This window comes from Culex quinquefasciatus, chromosome 2, assembly GCF_015732765.1.
Source record: "Culex quinquefasciatus strain JHB chromosome 2, VPISU_Cqui_1.0_pri_paternal, whole genome shotgun sequence".
Taxonomy (NCBI): Eukaryota; Metazoa; Arthropoda; class Insecta; order Diptera; family Culicidae; genus Culex; species Culex quinquefasciatus.
The window spans coordinates 104,371,169-104,392,794 of NC_051862.1; the positions used below are offsets into that span (position 1 = coordinate 104,371,169).

The 21,626-nt window shown below is 40.6% G+C and overlaps 1 protein-coding gene across 4 annotated transcripts in view; it reads left to right on the top strand.

Annotated features, from left to right (window-relative positions):
- LOC119766543 (ubiquitin-like modifier-activating enzyme ATG7) overlaps positions 1 to 14,602 on the top strand; it is a 331,454-nt gene extending 316,852 nt beyond the window's left edge. For all 4 annotated transcript variants that reach the window (XM_038251290.1, XM_038251288.1, XM_038251291.1 and 1 more), the window contains 2 exons: positions 11,384 to 11,500; positions 14,434 to 14,602. In XM_038251290.1, coding sequence (XP_038107218.1) covers positions 11,384 to 11,500; positions 14,434 to 14,466 — 150 coding nt within the window. In that variant the 3' untranslated portion in view covers positions 14,467 to 14,602. The remainder of the gene's footprint in view (positions 1 to 11,383; positions 11,501 to 14,433) is intronic.
- The last annotated feature ends 7,024 nt before the right edge of the window (positions 14,603 to 21,626 follow it).

Below are 21,626 nucleotides of genomic sequence, written 5' to 3' on the forward strand. Positions count from 1 at the left end.
AAATTCTTAAATTCTTAAATTCTTAAATTCTTATTCTTAAATTCTTAAATTCTTAAATTCTTAAATTCTTAAATTCTTAAGAATTCTTAAATTCTTAAATTCTTAAATTCTTAAATTCTTAAATTCTTAAATTCTTAAATTCTTAAATTCTTAAATTCTTAAATTCTTAAATTCTTAAATTCTTAAATTCTTAAATTCTTAAATTCTTAAATTCTTAAATTCTTAAATTCTTAAATTCTTAAATTCTTAAATTCTTAAATTCTTAAATTCTTAAATTCTTAAATTCTTAAATTCTTAAATTCTTAAATTTTAAATTCTTAAATTCTTAAATTCTTAAATTCTTAAATTCTTAAATTCTTAAATTCTTAAATTCTTAAATTCTTAAATTCTTAAATTCTTAAATTCTTAAATTACAAATTCTTAAATTCTTAAATTCTTAAATTCTTAAATTCTTAAATTCTTAAATTCTAAAATTCTTAAATTCTTAAATTCTTAAATTCTTAAATTCTTAAATTCTTAAATTCTTAAATTCTTAAATTCTTAAATTCTTAAATTCTTAAAAATTCTTAAATTCTTAAATTCTTAAATTCTTAAATTCTTAAATTCTTAAATTAAATTCTTAAATTCTTAAATTCTTAAATTCTTAAATTCTTAAATTCTTAAATTCTTAAATTCTTAAATTCTTAAATTCTTAAATTCTTAAATTCTTAAAGTTCTTAAATTCTTAAATTCTTAAATTCTTAAATTTAAATTCTTAAATTCTTAAATTCTTAATTCTTAAATTCTTGGAATTCTTAAATTCTTAAATTCTTAAATTCTTAAATTCTTAAATTCTTAAATTCTTAAATTCTTAAATTCTTAAATTCTTAAATTCTTAAATTCTTAATTCTTAAATTTAAATTCTTCAAGTTCTTAAATTCTTAAATTCTTAATTCTTAAATTCTTAATTTAAATTCTTAAATTCTTAAATTCTTAAATTCTTAAATTCTTAAATTCTTAAAGATTCTTAAATTCTTAAATTTCTTAAATTCTAATTTATTAAATTCTTAAATTCTAAATTCTAAATTCCTAAATTCTTAAATTCTTAAATTCTTAAATTCTTAAATTTAAATTGGGATTCTTAAATTCTTGAATTCTTAAATTCTTGAATTCTTGGTTTAAATTCTTAAGAAATTCTTAAGGATTCTTAAATTCAACCAAATTCTTGGAAATTCTTAATTCTTAAATTCTTAAATTCTTAAATTCTTGGAATTCTTAAATTCTTAAATTCTTAAAATTCTTAAATTCCTAGATTCTTAAATTCTTAAATTCTTAAATTCTTTTAATTCTTTAATTCTTAAATTCTTAATTCTTAAATTCTTAAATTCTTAAATTCTTAAATTCTTAAATTCTTAAATTCTTAAATTCTTAAATTCTTAAATTCTTAAATTCTTAAATTCTTAAATTCTTAAATTCTTAAATTCTTAAATTCTTAAATTCTTAAATTCTTAAATTCTTAAATTCTTAAATTCCTAGATTCTTAAATTCTTAAATTCTTAAATTCTTTAATTCTTTAATTCTTTAATTTTTTAATTCTTTAATTCTTTAATTCTTTAATTCTTTAATTCTTTAATTCTTTAATTCTTTAATTCTTTAATTCTTTAATTCTTTAATTCTTTAATTCTTTAATTCTTTAAGTCTTTAATTCTTTAATTCTTTAATTCTTTAATTCTTTAATTCTTTAATTCTTTAATTCTTTAATTCTTTAATTCTTTAATTCTTTAATTCTTCTGGCAACTGGTCATTGAGGAGCAACGCTTTTGCTAAGGTAAATAACTACTCGGCAGTATGTGTCAGCCGAAGCATTGACCAATTGTGAAAAACTACACCAAATACTTTTTCATATCAATCAAAACTGATAAACCAATGGACTCGGAGCGACGGCAACGCCATCTGTCGAAGCAATTCCTACCACCCACGGTCCCACGGTCGGTCAGGGGATCGACCAGGCTCGAATAACATCAAGGCAGCAACCGCTGCAACGGCTTGAAGTACTACGAACGGCTAACGAGAATGCACACAACCAAGCTTCCGTGTGTGCGTAGCTCATCCTACTGGAAGGACGACGATCTTGGGATCGCTACCAACCATGCTATCACCACCCAAGGTTCAAGGAGGTCTCACCCAACGATCATCGGCGATCGGTCAGCTCATCCCAGCCATGTGACTCGTCGGCTGTCAGAATTTGGACCACGTGATACATCGGGTGTTGCTCGGTTCTGACGGTGCGGTTGATTGGACATGGCTATTACTTATCACCAACGGGAGACCTCGGGCGCTGTTCGGCTCGGACTTTACGAAGTAAACGAAGAGGCAGCGCAGAATCATGTTTTCAACGGTAACACATTATACAAGTGTATGTCCGCCGAGGCAGGACGCCAGAGACTACACACATTAAACCCATAAATCCTCTTCCATGTGCCAACTTCGTACACTTACACCTGCAAAATATCCACGGCTTAACGAGCGGCTCCGATGGCACCCCATCGGACGACTTCATGACGTCATGGTGGCGTCGTGGGGATTCAGCGTTGTATTTGGCACATCTGAAGGATCAGCCAGTGACCAACTGTCTCGAAGGAATGACGCCGACCAGCATGCAGGCTTATCTGTACTCCCAAGGCCTCCCAAAATCCACACATTTACGACCCCCGGGTCTTTTGAGGTCTCTATTGCAAGTTTCTGCTCGAACCTAGGAGTCCGAAGGCTTGAATGGGGAGAGCACCTGTTGGGGCCACCCCCCGTTTACCACTTCGATAGCTCAGGTTCAGTGGTCTATCCGGGGTGACTTCCAGCATCGAACCGGATTTCGTTGCCACCAGCTACCAGTTGCATGGCCAAGTAGAACTTTGTTTTATTGATCTAATGAATGTTAAATGTAAAAAAAATAACGTAATACTTGTAACTATCTCGCATATATATGCAAAAAAAAAGTTAAAACCGAGGTAGAAACTAACAAAAAACATAATTTGAGAAAAAAAAATTGTATTTGTTTCATACGACCTTTTCAAAAACCATACGTAAACAATATTGACAGCGCCTCTGGTGGGGACTTCAGGAAACTGCATGCGTGTCAAATCCCTGATTTTCGCTAGTTCTCACTGTTCGGTGTTCTGCGTGCACGTCCGCAAATATCGACCACACAAAGCGCCACCAAGAGGCAAAAGGTAGTTACGAATATTGTTGGCACTTTTGTTAAAAAAATATGCGGTTTTGCAAAAACAAATAACAAAACCAACTTTTAAGTGTAGTTCGACTATCAAACTTGTAATTCGTTGCTGATTTGTTAGGATTTTTTTTTAAATAAAAAGTTTTTTGTAGCACCCTTTTTGGGCGGACATTTCTGTTGTCACCTTTTGGTTCCTTGGATTAGCCATGGATAATTTCACAGTGTAATAAACAGGGTAGCTACCACCACGCGGCGCCACCGTTTTGATTGAGAAAATGATACAGGTTTTTCAGACGAGTTTCAATCTCGTGGTTGTAGCCACGATCCTCTCAGTCTCAAACATTCTGCCCCACCCTGAAATTACCCAGCTGATTTCTGAACGAAAATTGGAAGATGGCAGAAGGAAGGGAAGGGGAGATGTGGGTGGTTTGTTCCAAATTGTCCAGGTCCAAATAAAACACTTGAGTTGTGGACGATGTTCTCCTTCCAGCGTAAAACCTCCAGCCGTGACTCCAACACTGCTTGACCTTGAAAATTCCCGTGTGGTTGTAGAAGATCTGCCAAAACCGAAGACCTCCCTGCCGGCCTGCTCCCCGCAGTGCCTTCATCATCCGAGTGTTGTGCCCATCAAACCATAGTAGACCAACGTTTGGTTACTGGTCACCAATACCTCGAACCCTTGTTAGTGTGTGACACCGTTTGAGTGGTTCCATCCCTGGTGTCTTCGGTTGTCGTGGAAGTCCTACTTCACGATCATGTACCCCTGTTTGATCGTCGTTGCGAGCAGAAGCGAGTCAGCTGCCCTTGCAGAAACCTTGGCTGGCAGCGTCCAAACTGTGCAAAACTGCTTCTGGTTGTTATCCTTTCCTGGTTGTGGTTGATCATCTGCACCTGCAGTGACCGGAAGTTCACGTCTTTGATTACCTGGCCAGTCGCCCTTGCGATGATCGTGACCTTGGTACCTGGCCGTCTGCCCTGCAGTGGCCGAACTTTTCACCGCTTGGTTTGAACAGGTGAAAATCCTTGGCGGTACCTTGCGGTGGTTTGATCGACTGCCCTGCAGTGATCGTGGGTTTGGTTCCGCCCGTGGGAACGCTTGACCAGCTGCCCTACAGCGGTCGCTTGATCTGGCTTCGTCCGGTGACCAGATCGCCAATTGGTGGATTGGATCCAAAATCCTTCCATTGGACCCTCCAGGTGTGCACGTCCCAGTGACACAGCACTCAAGTTGGTATTGGAGTTAAACGGTGGTGATGACACCTCATCAAAACCACAGTCTAGTGGCAACCGTTTTCCGGAACCCTTGGATGACGTCCCGATGACGCCAGCTCGCCTCTAAAGTGTCCACTTCAGAGGTTGCAGTGCTCTTGACTGCTTGGGATGGGAGCCCAGTGCTCACCTTTTCCAGGTTGGTCCCTGAACCCTTGGGTTGGAATATGCAGCGCGTCCTTGGCCGCTTGGATGGGAGCCCAGTGCTCCGCTTGTTCAGGTGGGATCCTGAACCCGGGAATGTGCAGCGCTTCCTTGGCCGCTTGGATGGGTGCCCAGTGCTCCGCTTGTTCAGTTGTCCTCTCTCGGCAGGAACCGTTAACCGTATACCTTGAAAAATGCAGCTCACTTTGACTGCACCTTGACCTTGTCCGAGTTGACCTTGGTTTGGATGGTGGTATCCCGTTTAAACCACGCTGGTTGGAATGGAACGTCCCGTTGACGTGACCCGTGACACGTGGCGACCTCTCGCCGATCGTGGTGGATGATGACGTCCCAGTGACGTCCCCTTGGGTTGACCTGGTTCAGCCTTTCTGAACCCCCATTGCGCCCCAACTCCGGACCCTGCCCAGAGTAGCGCGGATGTGTGTGTGTTTCCTGCCATATCGCGGTTGAACCCAAAGCCCATACTCCAGATGTTGACTTCGTCTTGCTTCAATTTGGTCCATTGAAAAGCCCGAATGACGAAGGTGGTTTTGATGAGGCGTCATCACCACCGTTTAACTCCAATACCAACGTGAGTGCTGTGTCACTGGGACGTGCACACCTGGAGGGTCCAATGGAAGGATTTTGGATCCAACCCTCCAATTGGCGATCTGGTCACCGGACGAAGCCAGATCAAGCGACCGCTGTAGGGCAGCTGGTCAAGCGTTCCCACGGGCGGAACCAAACCCACGATCACTGCAGGGCAGTCGATCAAACCACCGCAAGGTACCGCCAAGGATTTTCACCTGTTCAAACCAAGCGGTGAAAAGTTCGGCCACTGCAGGGCAGACGGCCAGGTACCAAGGTCACGATCATCGCAAAGGCGACTGGCCAGGTAATCAAAGACGTGAACTTCCGGTCACTGCAGGTGCAGATGATCAACCACAACTAGGAAAGGATAACAACCAGAAGCAGTTTTGCACAGTTTGGACGCTGCCAGCCAAGGTTTCTGCAAGGGCAGCTGACTCGCTTCTGCTCGCAACGACGATCAAACAGGGGTACATGATCGTGAAGTAGGACTTCCACGACAACCGAAGACACCACGGATGGAACCACTCAAACGGTGTCACACACTAACAAGGCTTCGAGATATTCGGAGGTCCCTCACTTCATCGTGGACTGCTAGAATTATGTCCGAGGGACATTTTTCTGCTGAGGCAATTGTTTTAATTATGTCATCCCGGTGGGATGACGTAATTTCCTGGATACGGCCGAATGATTCAGCGAGTTTTTGATTCTGGTCCGTGGTGGTGTCTTCAAATGCTTTCCTGACTTCGTTCAAGGGGAAGTCCATTGCCGGTGCCTGTGTTAATACTGCCGTATGGATTCGACTTGCAATTCCTGCGGATTTCATAATTTCTTCTTGCAGGCCTATGATTTTATTGTGCAGTTCATTTAGGGCTTCTTGATTTGTCTTGTCATTTGTCTTGATGTGAGTCAAGATCATATGACTGCCTTCTAAATGATGCTGCATTATTTTTCTAATGTCGATTTCCATATGTAGGTTATTTCTCGACAAAGGCTGCATATTGGAAGTACATGTAGTTGCAAGTCGTCTTCGGAGCCACGCTTGACCCCAATACAGGCCGCGTGAAAGCTTCGGTGACAGATCCCCGAACAGTTTCAGAGGTATTGTTGGTCGAATGGTGAAGAGCACGACGGCACATAGCACTGCATTTTATTTACGTTTATTAATGAGGGCACACGCAACTAGGCAACCAAGGGCACATTTTGGGCCCTGTTGTTTGCCCAAGTAATACCAAAATTTGGTATTCCCGTGTTATTTACCCCTGCTCGGGTGTACCAGCCTTAACCCTTTACTTCTCAAATTATTTTTTTTCGAAATTGTTTATTTTTTCCGTGTTCAGGAGATCATTTTGAGCAACTTTTGTATTACAAAAAACTTTACTTCTTTTGTTTTATGTTTTTCTTGTTTTATTTTTAGTATTTTAATTTGCATTTATATTGTTTAGTTTATGTTCGTTTTTGGTAGTATTGGCCTATTCTACTACCTTATATAATTACATTTTGCCTATCTTATTTTTTCGCGTTTTTACAGTCAGTCTTTCAATTTTTTACTTGTTTTTCACATTGTGAAGACGTTCGAAGTGAGAAGACTTCCGCGAGAGTGGTTCCGGAAAACGCGAAGAACGTTCTGGAAAGAGGTTCCGGATGTTCGACGCAAAGTGAAGTGAAAGCGAACGGTTCCAGCAGCCGTTCCGAGCTCAGTTCTCCGCCACTGTAGCATCGGTGGCCAAAGCGCTTCGCCAAGGAAGTCACCGGAGAGACTGGTGAACTCGGAGAAGGCGGCCACACCGAAGAAGAAGACGGGCGGCAAGTCCGGTCACTAAGTGCACTGAGTGATCCCCTGCGGAGCGAGCAGTGTAAAGGAGCTGGCGGAGATGGAGCGGTTCAACGACGTCGTCCACCAGCGTGAGCTGGCTCAAGGTAAGCTCATCACTATTCTTGACAGCTTGGAAGATGCCACGACGCTCACATGGGCAGCGTTGAAGACGTGTCAGAAGGAGGTAGAAGCCGCGTACGATGCGTACCACACGGCGTACGGGCAGATCCTTGGCATGGTTCCGTCAACATCACGGGACGAGCAAGATGCCCTCTACGACGCCTTCGACGACCTGCACACAGAGGTCCTGACGGTCATCGAAGAGAAGCTGCTAGAAGTAGGCCAGCCCACACGACGAAGAATCGCGTACACGCCTGGTGTACCACAATGGGTGGACGAGACAACGAACCCAACAACAGCTAAGATCGTCGGATGCGCCAACGAGACGACCATCGACGAACCCCCGAAGCGTTCCGGGAAGCTGCTGGCAGAGCAGCTGGACACGGAAGATCGGGTACGACCGGAGTTTACCATCCCGCATGGTGAACGTTCCAAGAACACCACCAAGATCAAGACCGCTGACGAGAAGGACTCGTCACAACCCACCAAGAAGACACCCGGACAAACCACAACGGACAAACCGGGTCAGCAGCGAATGGTCTTGAACACCGGAAGCAAGCCAGCACAGACGTGCGACGTGTGCGGACACTTCCAGCTCTTGTGCTGGCCTAGTCCGCACACGTCGCACGTCTGTGCTGGCTTGCTTCCGGTGTTCAAGACCATTCGCTGCTGACCGGTTTGTGTGGTGTTTGGTACGAGTCCTTCTCGTCGGCGATCTGGTGTTCTTGGAACGTTCACCATGCGGGATGTCGGTCGTCCGATCTTCCGTGTCCAGCTGCTCTGCCAGCAGCTCCCGAACGCTTCGGGGTTCGTCGATGTCTCGTTGGCGCATCTTAGCTGTTGTTGGTTCGTGTCTCGTCCACAATGTACACCAGGCGTGTACGCGATTCTTCGTCGTGTGGGCTGGCTTCTAGCAGCTTCTCTTCGATGACCGTCAGACCTGTGTGCAGGTCGTCGAAGGCGTCTTGCTCGTCCCGTGATGTTGAAACCATGCCAGATCTGCCCGTACGCGCATCCTTCTGACGCTGCCCATGTGGCGTCGTGGCATCTTCCAAGCTGTCAAGAATAGTGGTGAGCTTACAGCCAGCTCTGCTGGACGACGTCGTTGAACCGCTCCATCTCCGCCAGCTCCACTGCTTCCGCGCTCACTCAGTGCGGACCGCCCGTCTTCTTCTTCGGTGTGGCCGCCTTCTCAGACCAGTCTCTCCGGTGACTTCCTGGCGAAGCGCTGGCCACCGATGCTACAGTGGCGGAGAACTGCTGGCTGGAACTTCGCTTTCACTTTCGCTCCGTCGAACATCCGCCTTTTCAGAACGTTCTTCGCGTTTTCGGAACCCTCGCGGAAGTCTTCTCACTTCGAGCGTCTTCACTTCCGACCAAGTTCGCAGAAGGTTTTCGCTCCTCTTCTCGGTGTTCACTTCCAGGACCACTTCGCGGAAGGTTTCTGCTCCTCCTCTTCGGAGTTCACTTCCAGGACCACTTCCCGAAAGCTTATTCCGACTCTGCCTACAACCTCCGCTTCTTCTTCTCTGGAGTCGACGCGTCCTTACTCAGCGCCGCTCCCGGGAGTTGTTGCAGGCGCCTTAGGGCAGTTTCCGGCACAAGAGGAACACGAACGATCGGACCCAGTGTCCGAACCAAGCACGGAAAACAGCCAAGTCTGTAATCGCGGTACTTGGGGGAACTTTGTGTCCTCTTGGCCGGAACTTCACTACACTCGAGTCTTCTTTTCGGAACCTCTTCCGGCTTCAGAAAACTCTGGATTCGTCCAGAATGCGTCCAAAAAAAGTGTGAAAAGTGCTAAGCGACGCCATCTTGGATGCGTCCAGAGTTTTCTGAAGCCGGAAGAGGTTCCGAAAAGAAGACTCGAGTGTAGTGAAGTTCCGGCCAAGAGGACACAAAGTTCCCCCAAGTACCGCGATTACAGACTTGGCTGTTTTCCGTGCTTGGTTCGGACACTGGGTCCGATCGTTCGTGTTCCTCTTGTGCCGGAAACTGCCTAAGGCGCCTGCAACAACTCCGGGAGCGGCGCTGGTAAGACGCGTCGACTCCAGAAGAAGAAGCGGAGGTTGTAGGCAGAGTCGGAATAAGCTTTCGGGAAGTGGTCCTGGAAGTGAACTCCGAAGAGGAGGAGCAGAAACCTTCCGCGAAGTGGTCCTGGAAGTGAACACCGAGAAGAGGAGCGAAAACCTTCTGCGAACTTGGTCCGGAAGTGAAGACGCTCGAAGTGAGAAGACTTCCGCGAGAGTGGTTCCGGAAAACGCGTCGAACATCCGGAACCTCTTTCCAGAACGTTCTTCGCGTTTTCCGGAACCACTCTCGCGGAAGTCTTCTCACTTCGAGCGTCTTCACTTCCGGACCAAGTTCGCAGAAGGTTTTCGCTCCTCTTCTCTGTGTTCACTTCCAGGACCACTTCGCGGAAGGTTTCTGCTCCTCCTCTTCGGAGTTCACTTCCAGGACCACTTCCCGAAAGCTTATTCCGACTCTGCCTACAACCTCCGCTTCTTCTTCTCTGGAGTCGACGCGTCCTTACTCAGCGCCGCTCCCGGGAGTTGTTGCAGGCGCCTTAGGGCAGTTTCCGGCACAAGAGGAACACGAACGATCGGACCCAGTGTCCGAACCAAGCACGGAAAACAGCCAAGTCTGTAATCGCGGTACTTGGGGGAACTTTGTGTCCTCTTGGCCGGAACTTCACTACACTCGAGTCTTCTTTTCGGAACCTCTTCCGGCTTCAGAAAACTCTGGACGCATCCAAGATGGCGTCGCTTAGCACTTTTCACACTTTTTTTGGACGCATTCTGGACGAATCCAAAATGGCGTCGCCTTTTTCACTTAGCAGTTTTGCCAAGATGGCGTCTTTTTTCACTTTCTTCGCAGCGTCTTTTTCTTCTCTGTGGGCCTTGTGCCCACTTGCCGCGATAGAAACGACCCTCCACCGTTTGTCCTTTACTTTCCCCGCAAATCCCGGCACTTCTGTTTCACTTAATCCGGCTCGAAGGACCATGATTGGAGCGGACTGTAGATTTTGCACTTCAAACTTCCGGCGGACTTGGGGAACCAGTTCGGGAGGGTCGGAAATATCGCAAACAAGCAAAAACACTAGAAGTTTCTCTTAATAATCTATTTTACTAAACTAATTTAAAGAATTCTAGCTGTTTCTTCCGACGATCGCGACGAGGTGACTTTACGTCCGACCGGTTCGGCTGCTTGCGATGAACTTCAATCTTCACTTGTTCCGACGCACAGGCTCGTCCTCGTCGTCCTCTTTCGTTGCGCGCCAAAACTCCTCCACGAACATCTTCGTGCGCCGTTCGTTCTCCCTTTCTCTCTCTCGCTCAGGCCGTCGTCAACGGCGCGTTTTGCCGCGCACGTCGTTTCGCGCGATCCCTTCACGGCGTCGTCGTCGACGCGCTGTTGCCAGCTCTGTCTCGCTTGCTGCCGAGCACACGTCGTTGCGCGCGTCTTTTTCGCTGTTGGCAACGACGCAGGCTGGGTTGCCACCTTCGTGGCAGTTGTCATCACAGCAAGCGCAGTGCTGCCAAAACCAAACCAAAATTTTCTTCGAGCTGACAGGTTCAGGCTCGAACACATTGTGTGCTATAGAATGGCACCATTATCATTTAAATTTAAAAAAAATGCGTAGAGGCATAGTCTGAATCACATAAAACAAGTAAAACTTCCAACCCATAAATTATCTAAAATTTTAAGAGTTTTCTTTCCAACGCTTTTTAAAGATCAAAAATTGGTTTAAAAATTGATTTTTGGCAATATATATTTTATTTTGCTGTGCGATTCGAGCATGAGCATGAGCATGAGCATGAGAGACCACCCATGGTTGTCCTTCTCCGTTGCTGAACAGGACCGTAATAACCTATTAATTCAACGATCATACGCTTCAACGATCTAATGGTGTTTCCCTTATCAACAGCATGTATGAATGCGCTGAAAAGATAAAACATCAAGATCATCAAAACTAGATCTGGAACAAATAGGGAACAGTCATTGGCCACCAACGGCGCCCGCCATTTTATTTTGCTGTGCGATTCGAGCACATTTATTTTATTTTGGGCCACGCTGTTTTTGGTTAGGAATTGCTGTATATCTGGGCGTTTAGTACATGGATGCGGATCCTTGGTAATTTAAAATTGATTGACCCTACAGTCTTCTACGATATGGTCAAATTCTTCTTTCTCTTTATGATGATGCGAAACTAATTGAATTATAATGAATGATTTCAGAATGTACTCAAAAAGTTTAACGATGAGGAAAATTCCTTTATATATGAAGTTCTTGAATCTTCGAAAATTTTGGAAGAAGTAGCTGGAATTTCAAAATTAACAAACTTGGAAGACGCGGTAAGTAAATAAAACTACAGAGCGGTTTCGTAATTTTGAATGAAACTGCTTCGAATGAGAGAATACCTTTTAATTCGAATACGTTCGAATTAGTTAGCATTCGATTTAGCGGACCGAATGTAGGTACGTAGATGCGAAGTTCTAACATTTGAAAATTAGCATCTCCGACTCTTCTCAAATTTGGCAGGCCTGTTGATACTATCTGAAAATCCGACCACTCCTCCATGTTTATACCTCCTAGAAAAATCGTTTTTTTTGCTATTTTTGATTGAAACCCATATTTTCAAACGGAGGTAAGAGATCATCCATAAACCACGTGGCCCCTTGGGGGGGGGGGCAATTGTCCACGCTCCATACAAAAAAGTTTTTTTTGTATGGAAAATTGTTCACGAGGGGGGGGGGGGGGTTAAGATTTCCAAAAAAGTGTCCACGTGGTTTGTCAACTCAGAATGTCTGTGTGTTTGGCTGTATGTAGACATGTGTACCAAATCAATGTCACTGGAATATCTTGTCACAGGCTCAACCGATTTTGGCCGGAATGGTTTTAATCGATCCGTCTTTACGTCCCCTAAGTTGCTATTTAAATTCATGCAATTTTATCATGTATTTAAAAAGTTATGTAAAAAAAACTGTTTCATATCAAATTAAAATTATGGTAAAAAGGGTGGTTTTTTTCATGAAAACCTCACATGTTATATATTTTTAGAAAGCATATGAAAAGACCTTTCTTGTGGATTAAGAATTTTCAAGATCGGATTATTATCTAAAATTACAAGCAGTTTAAAAAATATTCTGAATTTACATAACCTCAAATGGTCCCGTCTAATCGCCACGAAAAAAGCCTGGTAGAGGGATGCCATTTACCTGAAAGGCGATGTCTGTATAATCTTGACAAAAAGTCTGTAGGAAGTCTTTTTTTTACTCGTCACTTATTTTTATTAGGACCTCTTAGGTGCTGCGATCACGTTAGGGGAGATCCATAAACCATGTGGACACTTTAGGGGATTGTAATCACTCTATAAATGAGAGGAAGGCACCAACCACTTAAAGGTGGATTAAGTTACGTTTTTTATATAACCTTACCATCGTGTTCCCCGGCCAATTTGACATAAGAAACACTTAGGGGAGTTTGGGGTAATATGGACAGTGGGGGTAATTTGGACACCCCTTTAAAAATCACGTTTTCTTCGGATATAAAGTGAAAACGGCAATTTAAGTGATAAGGCTAGTACTAGTAATGGCCTAGGAGTATGGACAAACCAAAAAAGTTGGAATAGGTTAAGTAGTTTTGGTATAATGTGTAAAAGTTTCCAAAGACCGGTTGACACTGCCTTAAATTCTAATATTTGAAGGTTAGGAAATAAGGTTTTGCAGGAGTTATATGGCAAAAAAGTGGACATTTTTTGTTTAAGGGGGTTGTTTGGACGATGCCTGAGATATGTACGTATAAAAATTGTGCATTTTATCCTTTTTTATCATCAAAAATCGCAATTTATGATAGAATATGCTATGGGGGTAATTTGGACATGGCTTGTGGGGTAATTTGGACATACCTGAAAGTCTACCTGTCAGGTAAAAAAAGTAACTTTCATGGTTGGTTGAGTTTTTAAAGGGATTTTGTTAAATTTAGAGGGATTTAAAATGTCAAAACACTCAAAAAGGAATGTGGACAATGAGAACTTTCACAAAACCCCTTTTTTTAATTTAGATAAATTTTTTCCAATATTCGAATTGATGAAAATCTGATTACTGTACATTTGGCGTTCAACAAGACCCTAATGTTGATTGCTTTTAATTAATTTCTTTGACATTTCTATGTTGGTTTACAATAATATTTAAATTTGATGGGCTACAGAATGTAAAATATAAAAAAAATGATATTTTCAGGCTAATAAATTCTATATAAAGATTGATTTATATAAACATAAACGATACCTTAATCATTAGAAACAAGTATAGTGTGCCTGATCCAGAATCAATGTTTAAATCATTTCAGTATTAATGATTAAATTATGTATACTACACTGAACTATTTGTTATCTTCCTATTGAATTATAGTTTTATCACAAAACCATTGTTTAAACCTTTGATGAAATATTGTGAGCAACACTTCAAAATATAAAGCAATTACAAAACCAGGTTGAAGGATAAAAAACATGCTCAAAAAATCAAATGTTAAACTTATTCTTAAACATGTGTCCAAATTATCCCACAAAAGGTGTTCATATTACCCCACAAGGTATGTCCATATTACCCCACAAGGCATGTCCAAATTACCCCACAAGGCATGTCCAAATTACCCCATAGGGGTGTTCGTGGCGCAGGGGTAGCGGCTTCGGCTGCCGATCCCGATGATGCTATGAGACGCGGGTTCGATTCCCGCCTTATCCACTGAGCTTCTATCGGATGGTGAAGTAAAACGTCGGTCCCGGTTTCTCCTGTCTCGTCAGAGGCGCTGGAGCAGAAATCCCACGTTAGAGGAAGGCCATGCCCCGGGGGGCGTAGTGCCAATAGTTTCGTTTTTTTCGGGTGTTCATATTACCCCCACACAAAAATGTGGGGGTAATTTGGACACCTTTTAATTTTTGCGATAAAAATGAGTTTTTCATCAAAATTTATCTAAATGAATGACATTTTTCCATCAAATATGGTCTCTATTATCCTCTGGTGTCATCCACATTCCTTTAAAATATCCATACAGCCCGTCACAGAGCAATTTACTTAGGGTGTCCAAATTACCCCACACTCCCCTATTGACAGAAAGATCCAAAGATATCGAATTTCTAAGTTTTGGCTCTATATTTGTTTAGATAGTACAGCCCTGCCAAGCAGGATCGGTGAAAATAATTTTCAAATGTGCATGTTTTCGTGCAAACTTCGAATGAATGACGATCATGTTAATAAATTCTTACAAAAAATGTTTTTCTTTTCAGGATATCGATTTCGTTAGTGACTGTGAAGCGTAGGATGATGAAAAGGATGATTAAAAACGAATCCAATACTGTGAAATCATTAAAATTAGTTTAGCTATAGGGCAGAGAATGACCAAGAAGGTTAAGGCTGCCAGAAATAAATGAATAATTTAATCATTAACATCAACAACAACAGTTTAGCCATATTTTCTTAGAAATCATTCCTTTAAGGGGCGGTGAATAATCTAAAATGCTCCTGAGTGCTCTGTGTGTGTGCGTGTGCAAGCGTGTACGCTGGCCCTACCAAAATCAAATCAAACCAGCCACCTCAACGACCCCCAGGTCTTTTGTGGTCTTTATTGCAAGTTTCTGCTCGGACCTAGAAGTCCAAAGGCTTGAATGGGAAGAGCACCCAAACCGCTTTCTACTCCAAGGAACCTTCCACCACAGGGTTCGAACTGACGACCTTTGGATTACACTTACTGTGTGGGTGCGTACTGTGCTTGTTGATTATGTACCCCTTCACAATGTTACGCTCGAATCCGCGAGCTGTCAAAGCAGCGAACAGCCAGCTCCCACTTTCTTTGGGATGCACAGTACAGGAGCATTCCAAGGACTTTTGCTAGGTTGAATAATTCCTAATTTAAGCATTTCTTCGATCTGTTCATCAATATGAGTTTTCGTAGATTCTGGCATTCTATATTGCCGTTTAGGAAAAATAATTTATTGAATTTTCGAATCATGAAAACTATGGCGTCATGATTTTCATTATTCAGATGTTTTAAATTAATTGTTTCTAAAAGTTTTTTTAATCTTTCTTCGCCGCATACATATTTGAACTTTTTATATTCAATGACGTCACAATCTTTGTCAATAACTAAGTTTAATCCCTTGGGCATGCATAGTTCATCATTACAATTACTTTGAGATGAATTATGTATTTCATACGTTTGAGCATTATTTTCACAATAAGCTTTAATATTTGCGTTTTCTTCATTCTCGTTATTTTCATCGTCACCTGAAATAGATATTTCTTTATAATTAATATCTGCAAGATTCTCCTCATTTTCGTTATAATGATTATTAAAGTATAATCTTGGTTTTTGTAAGACAATGAAATTAAAATTTTTATCGATGAAAAGAGTGTGTCTCTTCAAGAATTCTGCACCAATAGTTCCCGGTACAGGCAGGTTCTTCATAACATAAAATTTTGTACTGAAAATTGTGTTACCAATCAACAATTCGACTATAACTGAACCCATTGTTGCATTACACGTATTATTGATGCCAGTTCAATAATTATTATCTTTAAAATTGACATGAGAATAACCTATTTTATTTAAAACATTGCTTCTTATTATATTAACAATTGCACCTGTGTCAAGCAAGTAGTGAATAAAATTAAACGGGTTTTGTTTTGAAGCAATTCTTAATCTAAATTGTAGAAAAGGAGTTAAAATTATTTTGAGAATTTCGTGAGGGGGGTTATAAAATTCTCTTTGCTCTCTTAAACTATTATTATTCCAAATATTATTCCGATTATAATTCCGTCTCCTAAAACGATTTCGAACTCGGAAATTAGAACGTCTATTAAATTTTCCATTTTGCCGGGTATTTCGGACGCCAAATCTATCGAAAACCCCAAAAATTAGTTTTTTCGTTGTGGATAATATGTTTTAAAATTATTAGACATATTATTCTGTTGAGAGCTAATTCCTCTATGAGCGTTAAAATTTTGGTTCGGTCGATTGTTTGAATGATTTTGGTTAAAATCACGATGTTGTTGTTGATGCCGGAATCTATTATTTTCCTGCGTAACATTTCTGTTATCATTATTCCTGTGGTAATTTTGTTGATAATTATTTCGGAAAACTGGTGCATTATTCGCTAAATTACCGTTATTATTATTATTGTAGTGTTTAAATTGGCTTCTGAAGTTAGTTTTCACAGTTGGTGTCTGTATGTTCGACTCACGGGAATAATCTTTGACACATTCCGCCGTGACGTTGCAACGCTTTGACTTTTCTTTTTTCAGTATTTCGACTGTAACTCAAAAATTACATTGAAAAGGTACATATGTTATTACAGATTCGGAAAGTACATTAAATTTCCTATAAGAAACAATGTTGAAACATTATTTGAAGCAAATATTCTATTTTTGAGAGGGGAATATGTAGCGTGACGTTGCAACGCGTGACTTTTTCTCAATCCTGACCCAATTCATGTTTCGCCATTAACTCTGCTCTGTTAAAAGGCAAATTTGGAGTTCTTCTTCCATTTTTAGTGTAAAATTGGCCAACAAATCGAATGCAATCATTTGTTTTTCGAAAAAATCAAACCTCGATTTTTAAAGACCACTTACATTTCGTGACGTTGCAACGCTCTGTTTCTGAAAACAGGGTTTTTCGTTGCGTTGCAACGTCACGAAATTTCAGTTTCAAAATAAATCATAGTTTTTGTTAGTTTGAACAACTGCAGGTTAAGATTTTATCTTAAGACATTGATAGACAGTACAAGGGCATGTGAATCGATTGGCCCGCGTATGTTAGACGTATGTAACGTTTCAAAGTAAAAATATTTTTTGTTGTATTATTCCATTAACGAAAGAGACCCCCCCCTCCCATCCTCTCTATCCATGTAACGGGACGGCCATGCATTACGTAACGGCGTAAAATCAAGGGGGAGGGGGAGGGTTCGAGGATTTATACAAAAAAGTGTATCGGAAATGTATTGCCAGGGGGTGGAGGGGGCCTAAAAATATAAATGTTTTGTTACGTAATGCAAGAACGCTCCCTTAATACTTGAATGGTTTTGGGCAATTTACAAAACACATGGAAGTTTTAGAAGGGAGGTAAGGAGCTTCAAGTTTTCAGGAGGGCTGAAATTTATAAATAAAGTGCCCCTATCGTTTGTTAATGGCCCAGGAGTGGAGCCAGAATTTTGGTTCGAAGGAGGGGGGCTGTAAGAAGAAATTTTCTTCTTCTTCCCTCTCTCCCATATGTCTTTCAAAAATTTCGGGGGGGGGGGGGCTTCAGCCCGAAGCCCACCCCCCTGGCTACGGGCCTGTGATGGGGCGATCTGCAAACAACATAACTTGTTTTGTTGACTTTTGTGCTTTTTAAATTAAATTTGAGGAATTAATAAAACTGTTTACCTGCGCAACATAACATTTTTAATTGCGAAAAACTAAACGCTGCATACAACTTATTTAAGTAAGGGTTCGTCCAACAACAAAGTGACAAAAGCTTGTAAAAAAAATCGAATCACGTGATTTTTATAGTTTAGTGAATTTTACTGTAATTTGACCTAGATAAGGATGTGGGATAAAAAAAATCGTTGCGTTGTATTAGAATGAACCCTCACGTAAATCAGTTTATCATAAAGGGGCCATCCAGTAACCACGTGATTACTTTTTGGAAAGTTTTAGATTTTTCCCCCTTGTGAACATTGGTATATTTTGATTTTTTCATCAATTTTCATAAAATACTTTTTTCGAGTTGCATACAAACTTAAGTGACGGAATTTGTGAATGACCCATGTACAATTCTTCTGTAAGTATGCTCGGAAACATTATATAAAAAATATATAATATTTAGTATCCTTTTATCTTCAACAACCAACTACGCATGCACCTTTTATGCCATGTGACCAATATGATTTAAAATTTCGTTACGTTGCAACGCAAACATAAACCTGTTGTAACTTTGGATCTAGACAACCAATTAAGTCGCTCTAGGTTGCATTTGAAAGCTCTTTCCAAGTACAAAGAGCATCCGAAATATCAAAATGATTGAATGTTTAGTTTCTTGTTGACATAAACAAATGTCACTTTTTCGTGACGTTGCAACCAGGGTAGGTAAAGCATCACCATCGCACTATCATTGATGCATATTTCGGTGCGTTCCTCGTCTCTTAAAATTTCTCTTCTCTTTCGCAGCCGAGTGATGGTCGGCTTGCTATCGCGAATACCGAAAGCCCATCACATCGATGAGAAATACACTATCGCTGGCTCCGATGGAACTATCGTTCCAACCGGAGAGACACGCACACGAAATTGCTGTATACATACACTAGAGCTCACGCACACAAATGAACTCATTTCTACAGGGCTTACGGGCGAGAGAATTTCACGATTGCCTTTTCTCTTGCTTTTTGAGCGAGGGGACTGGCTGTGTGAGAGATTTTTTTCCGTCTTACGCATCGGTTTGTTCGTTGCTCGCTATTTCATCGGCGTCGTTTTCGCTTCGCTCTCTTGATGCAGTTTTGGGAGAACGCCGAAAATTTGATGATTTGAGCGAGGGAAGATATCTAAAAGCCCTCGCCATCGGCGAGGAAACGAGAAAATACCATCCCTGGTTGCAACGCAATAAAATGGTAAACTTACACTAGTTTGAAAAAATACTTAACTTAAGATAAACTGCAAACCCATGACATTTCCGTTTAGTACAACTAAAAACCTACAAAATGCAATCAAAAGAATAATGTTTGGATTTTATTTCGCTGAAAACCAGGAGTTTTTAGAAAAATGTTTTAAAGCGATGATTTTATCACGAATTGATGCATAACTTAACCAACTTGTACATAATGATATTCAAATGATCTATTAATGAAAACCATGATTTTTGAAGCTTCAAGTAGTCTAGAACCGAGGAAAAATATCCAAATAGCTCATACGCGCTTTTCAAAATTTCATCCTAAGGTGTACATTGCCGGAGAATGTGTCTTTAAATTTTCTACCTCGCCATATTCCTCCTCATCATCAGAATCTATAATTAATTTTTTAGCAAAAACTTCAAGAGCTTCTTGAAGATTTCGTGCTTTTCATTTCATTAGGGCACAAAACTTTTGTAAACAAGAGTGTATCCCTCTCACACCTTATGCAAACTGTCATTTGAGTGAAAGGGATACACTATTGTTTACAAAAGTTTTGTGCCCTTTTGAAATGTTAGGCTCCATTTTTGTGATCTTCTTTGAACCCATTGTTAATTTTGTGCTCTTTAGGTTGAAGAGTATCCCTTGAAGCAATTAATAGTTGCTTATAATTTTAAACAGCTTCTGCTATTTCTATTGTCTTCTGTTCGATTTCTTCTTTAGATTTAGGAATAGCTTCCAATAAATTTTGCTATTTCCAACGAAAAATAGTTGTCCAATTTATTTAATTCTTCCATCGTGATTAAGGGAAGGAATTTTTTCTTACTTTTAAAAAGTAAATTATTTTCTGCAGACTCTCAGGCTGTTTCCTTAATTAGAGAAATCCACAAGTTATTTTTTTAAGTTTAGAGTTGGTCAGAAAAACACTAAGTCCCCGATAAAAAAGGTGTTAGTAAAAATATGGAAAAAGTAGGTACTTACCAAATTATCATTTTAAAATTCCTGTGACACTTGTAACACCGTAATCTGGGGTGAATCGGGACTACAGTCTGAATAGGGACAGCAGTTTTTAGAGCACTTAAAGCTTTTAAATTTGGAAATGGATGTACACATTTTGTTGGCCTGAGTCTGTTCTAACCGAAACCAACCAGAAAAATCAAAATATTGTGCTCCAACATGGTTAAAAATGCTGTCCCAATTCGCCCCATGTGTCCCGATTCACCCCAGTTTACGGCACTTTACTTTTCTATTACAAAACTTTTCTAACTGGTTAAGCCAGCAGAAATGACGTTCCAGTTTCAAAGTGAAACTTTCCGCTTGTCACCACTTTGAAGCGTGCGGCCGGTCCAAGGCATTTCGACTGGATATTTCGGATGTAACACAATCAAACACTTTCAACCTCGTGCCTTTCAAAGATACTATTTGATTTTTTTATTCAGTTATCTTAGCTTAGGATTACAATTTGTAACCTAATGAGCTAAACTGAAATCAAGGAAAAGGTCAAAGTTGATAACTCACTGACTTGTCTCCGACTCCGACTGGACCTGGACTTCACTCTTCTTCACTCTACTTCACTCTCTGTCAACTTGATTTCAGCTTGGCTTTTTATACTAAATCTACACGCAGAAAAATGTTTTGTAGAATCAGCCTGTACGAGGTTTGATTCAACAAAATATTTTGTTGAATATAATCAACAAAATTTTTGCATTGAATCAACTCTCAAGTTTTGTTGTTTCAAATCGGGCTTTTTTGTTACATCTAAGCTGTTTTTTGTGAATCAAAATTTGACAGAAAGCACATTCAAATCAGATTTTTGTTGAAACAACGTCGATTTTTTGTTGAATCAAACCTGATTATTTTTTCAAAATGAGGTTAGTTTTTCAATTGAATTAACAAAATGTTTTATTGAAATAATAATAGTCATTATTTATTGATATTTGCATATTTTTATTTCATCGGAAAGAAAACAATTCAAGCTGGTCCTCCAAGTGTTGCACCTCGTTCGGTCCGCGTGCCGTTTCGCTGCTTTTTAATCGCACTTGGAGCCATCGCCACCTCCTGATGAACCAACGAGTTTGTAAAGTTGCCTCCCGCGTTGAATGGGCCATGTTGCCATTGACGTTCCGGTGAACCGTGGTTACGTCGTTTTCCGCAGAGGTCTGCAAGGATGGAAAAGCATTAAAAAAAAGGTCATTTGAAGTAAAATGCTAGAGCGCTTACCAAGCATGTTCCGTCGAGGGGTTGGGGAGTTTCTTGCAATCTGCAAAACTTGGTTTGTTCCGCCTTTAACTTCTAGAGATGGCAGGTGGTGTCCTAGCTGATGGAGGTGAAATCGGCCCAAATAACGCACTAACTTCTCGCATTGTATAAATAACACTTCGCTCACCGTAAGCGACGGGATCGGGATCAAACACACGAACGGAATTATCGCAAGAAACGGAAACTTGTTCACTGGCCACTCTGATCAAAACCAAGAAAAACTTAACATTTTGACGTATGGCGGGCACGTGTGAACAGCAATTAATTTAATTAAAATCAAGAAACATAGTTAAGTTGATTCAACGCCGATTATGGTAGAATCAACGCAATAATTTTGTTGATATTTCCAAAAAGATTTGACAAAATACACAGAGTAGATTCAACTCAAAATTTTGAGTTGTTTCAGTTGGTTTTGAGATCAGTTTCAACAAAAAATCGTCAAGTGAAAACAACAAAATATTTTGTTGATTCAAACAGGCCTGATTTTTTTGCGTGTAGTTATTTACTTAATTATTTAATATCTTATATTTTTACCCCCACTCTAGTTTTTGATGTTGCATAATATATCCGTCCTTTTCGGTTTC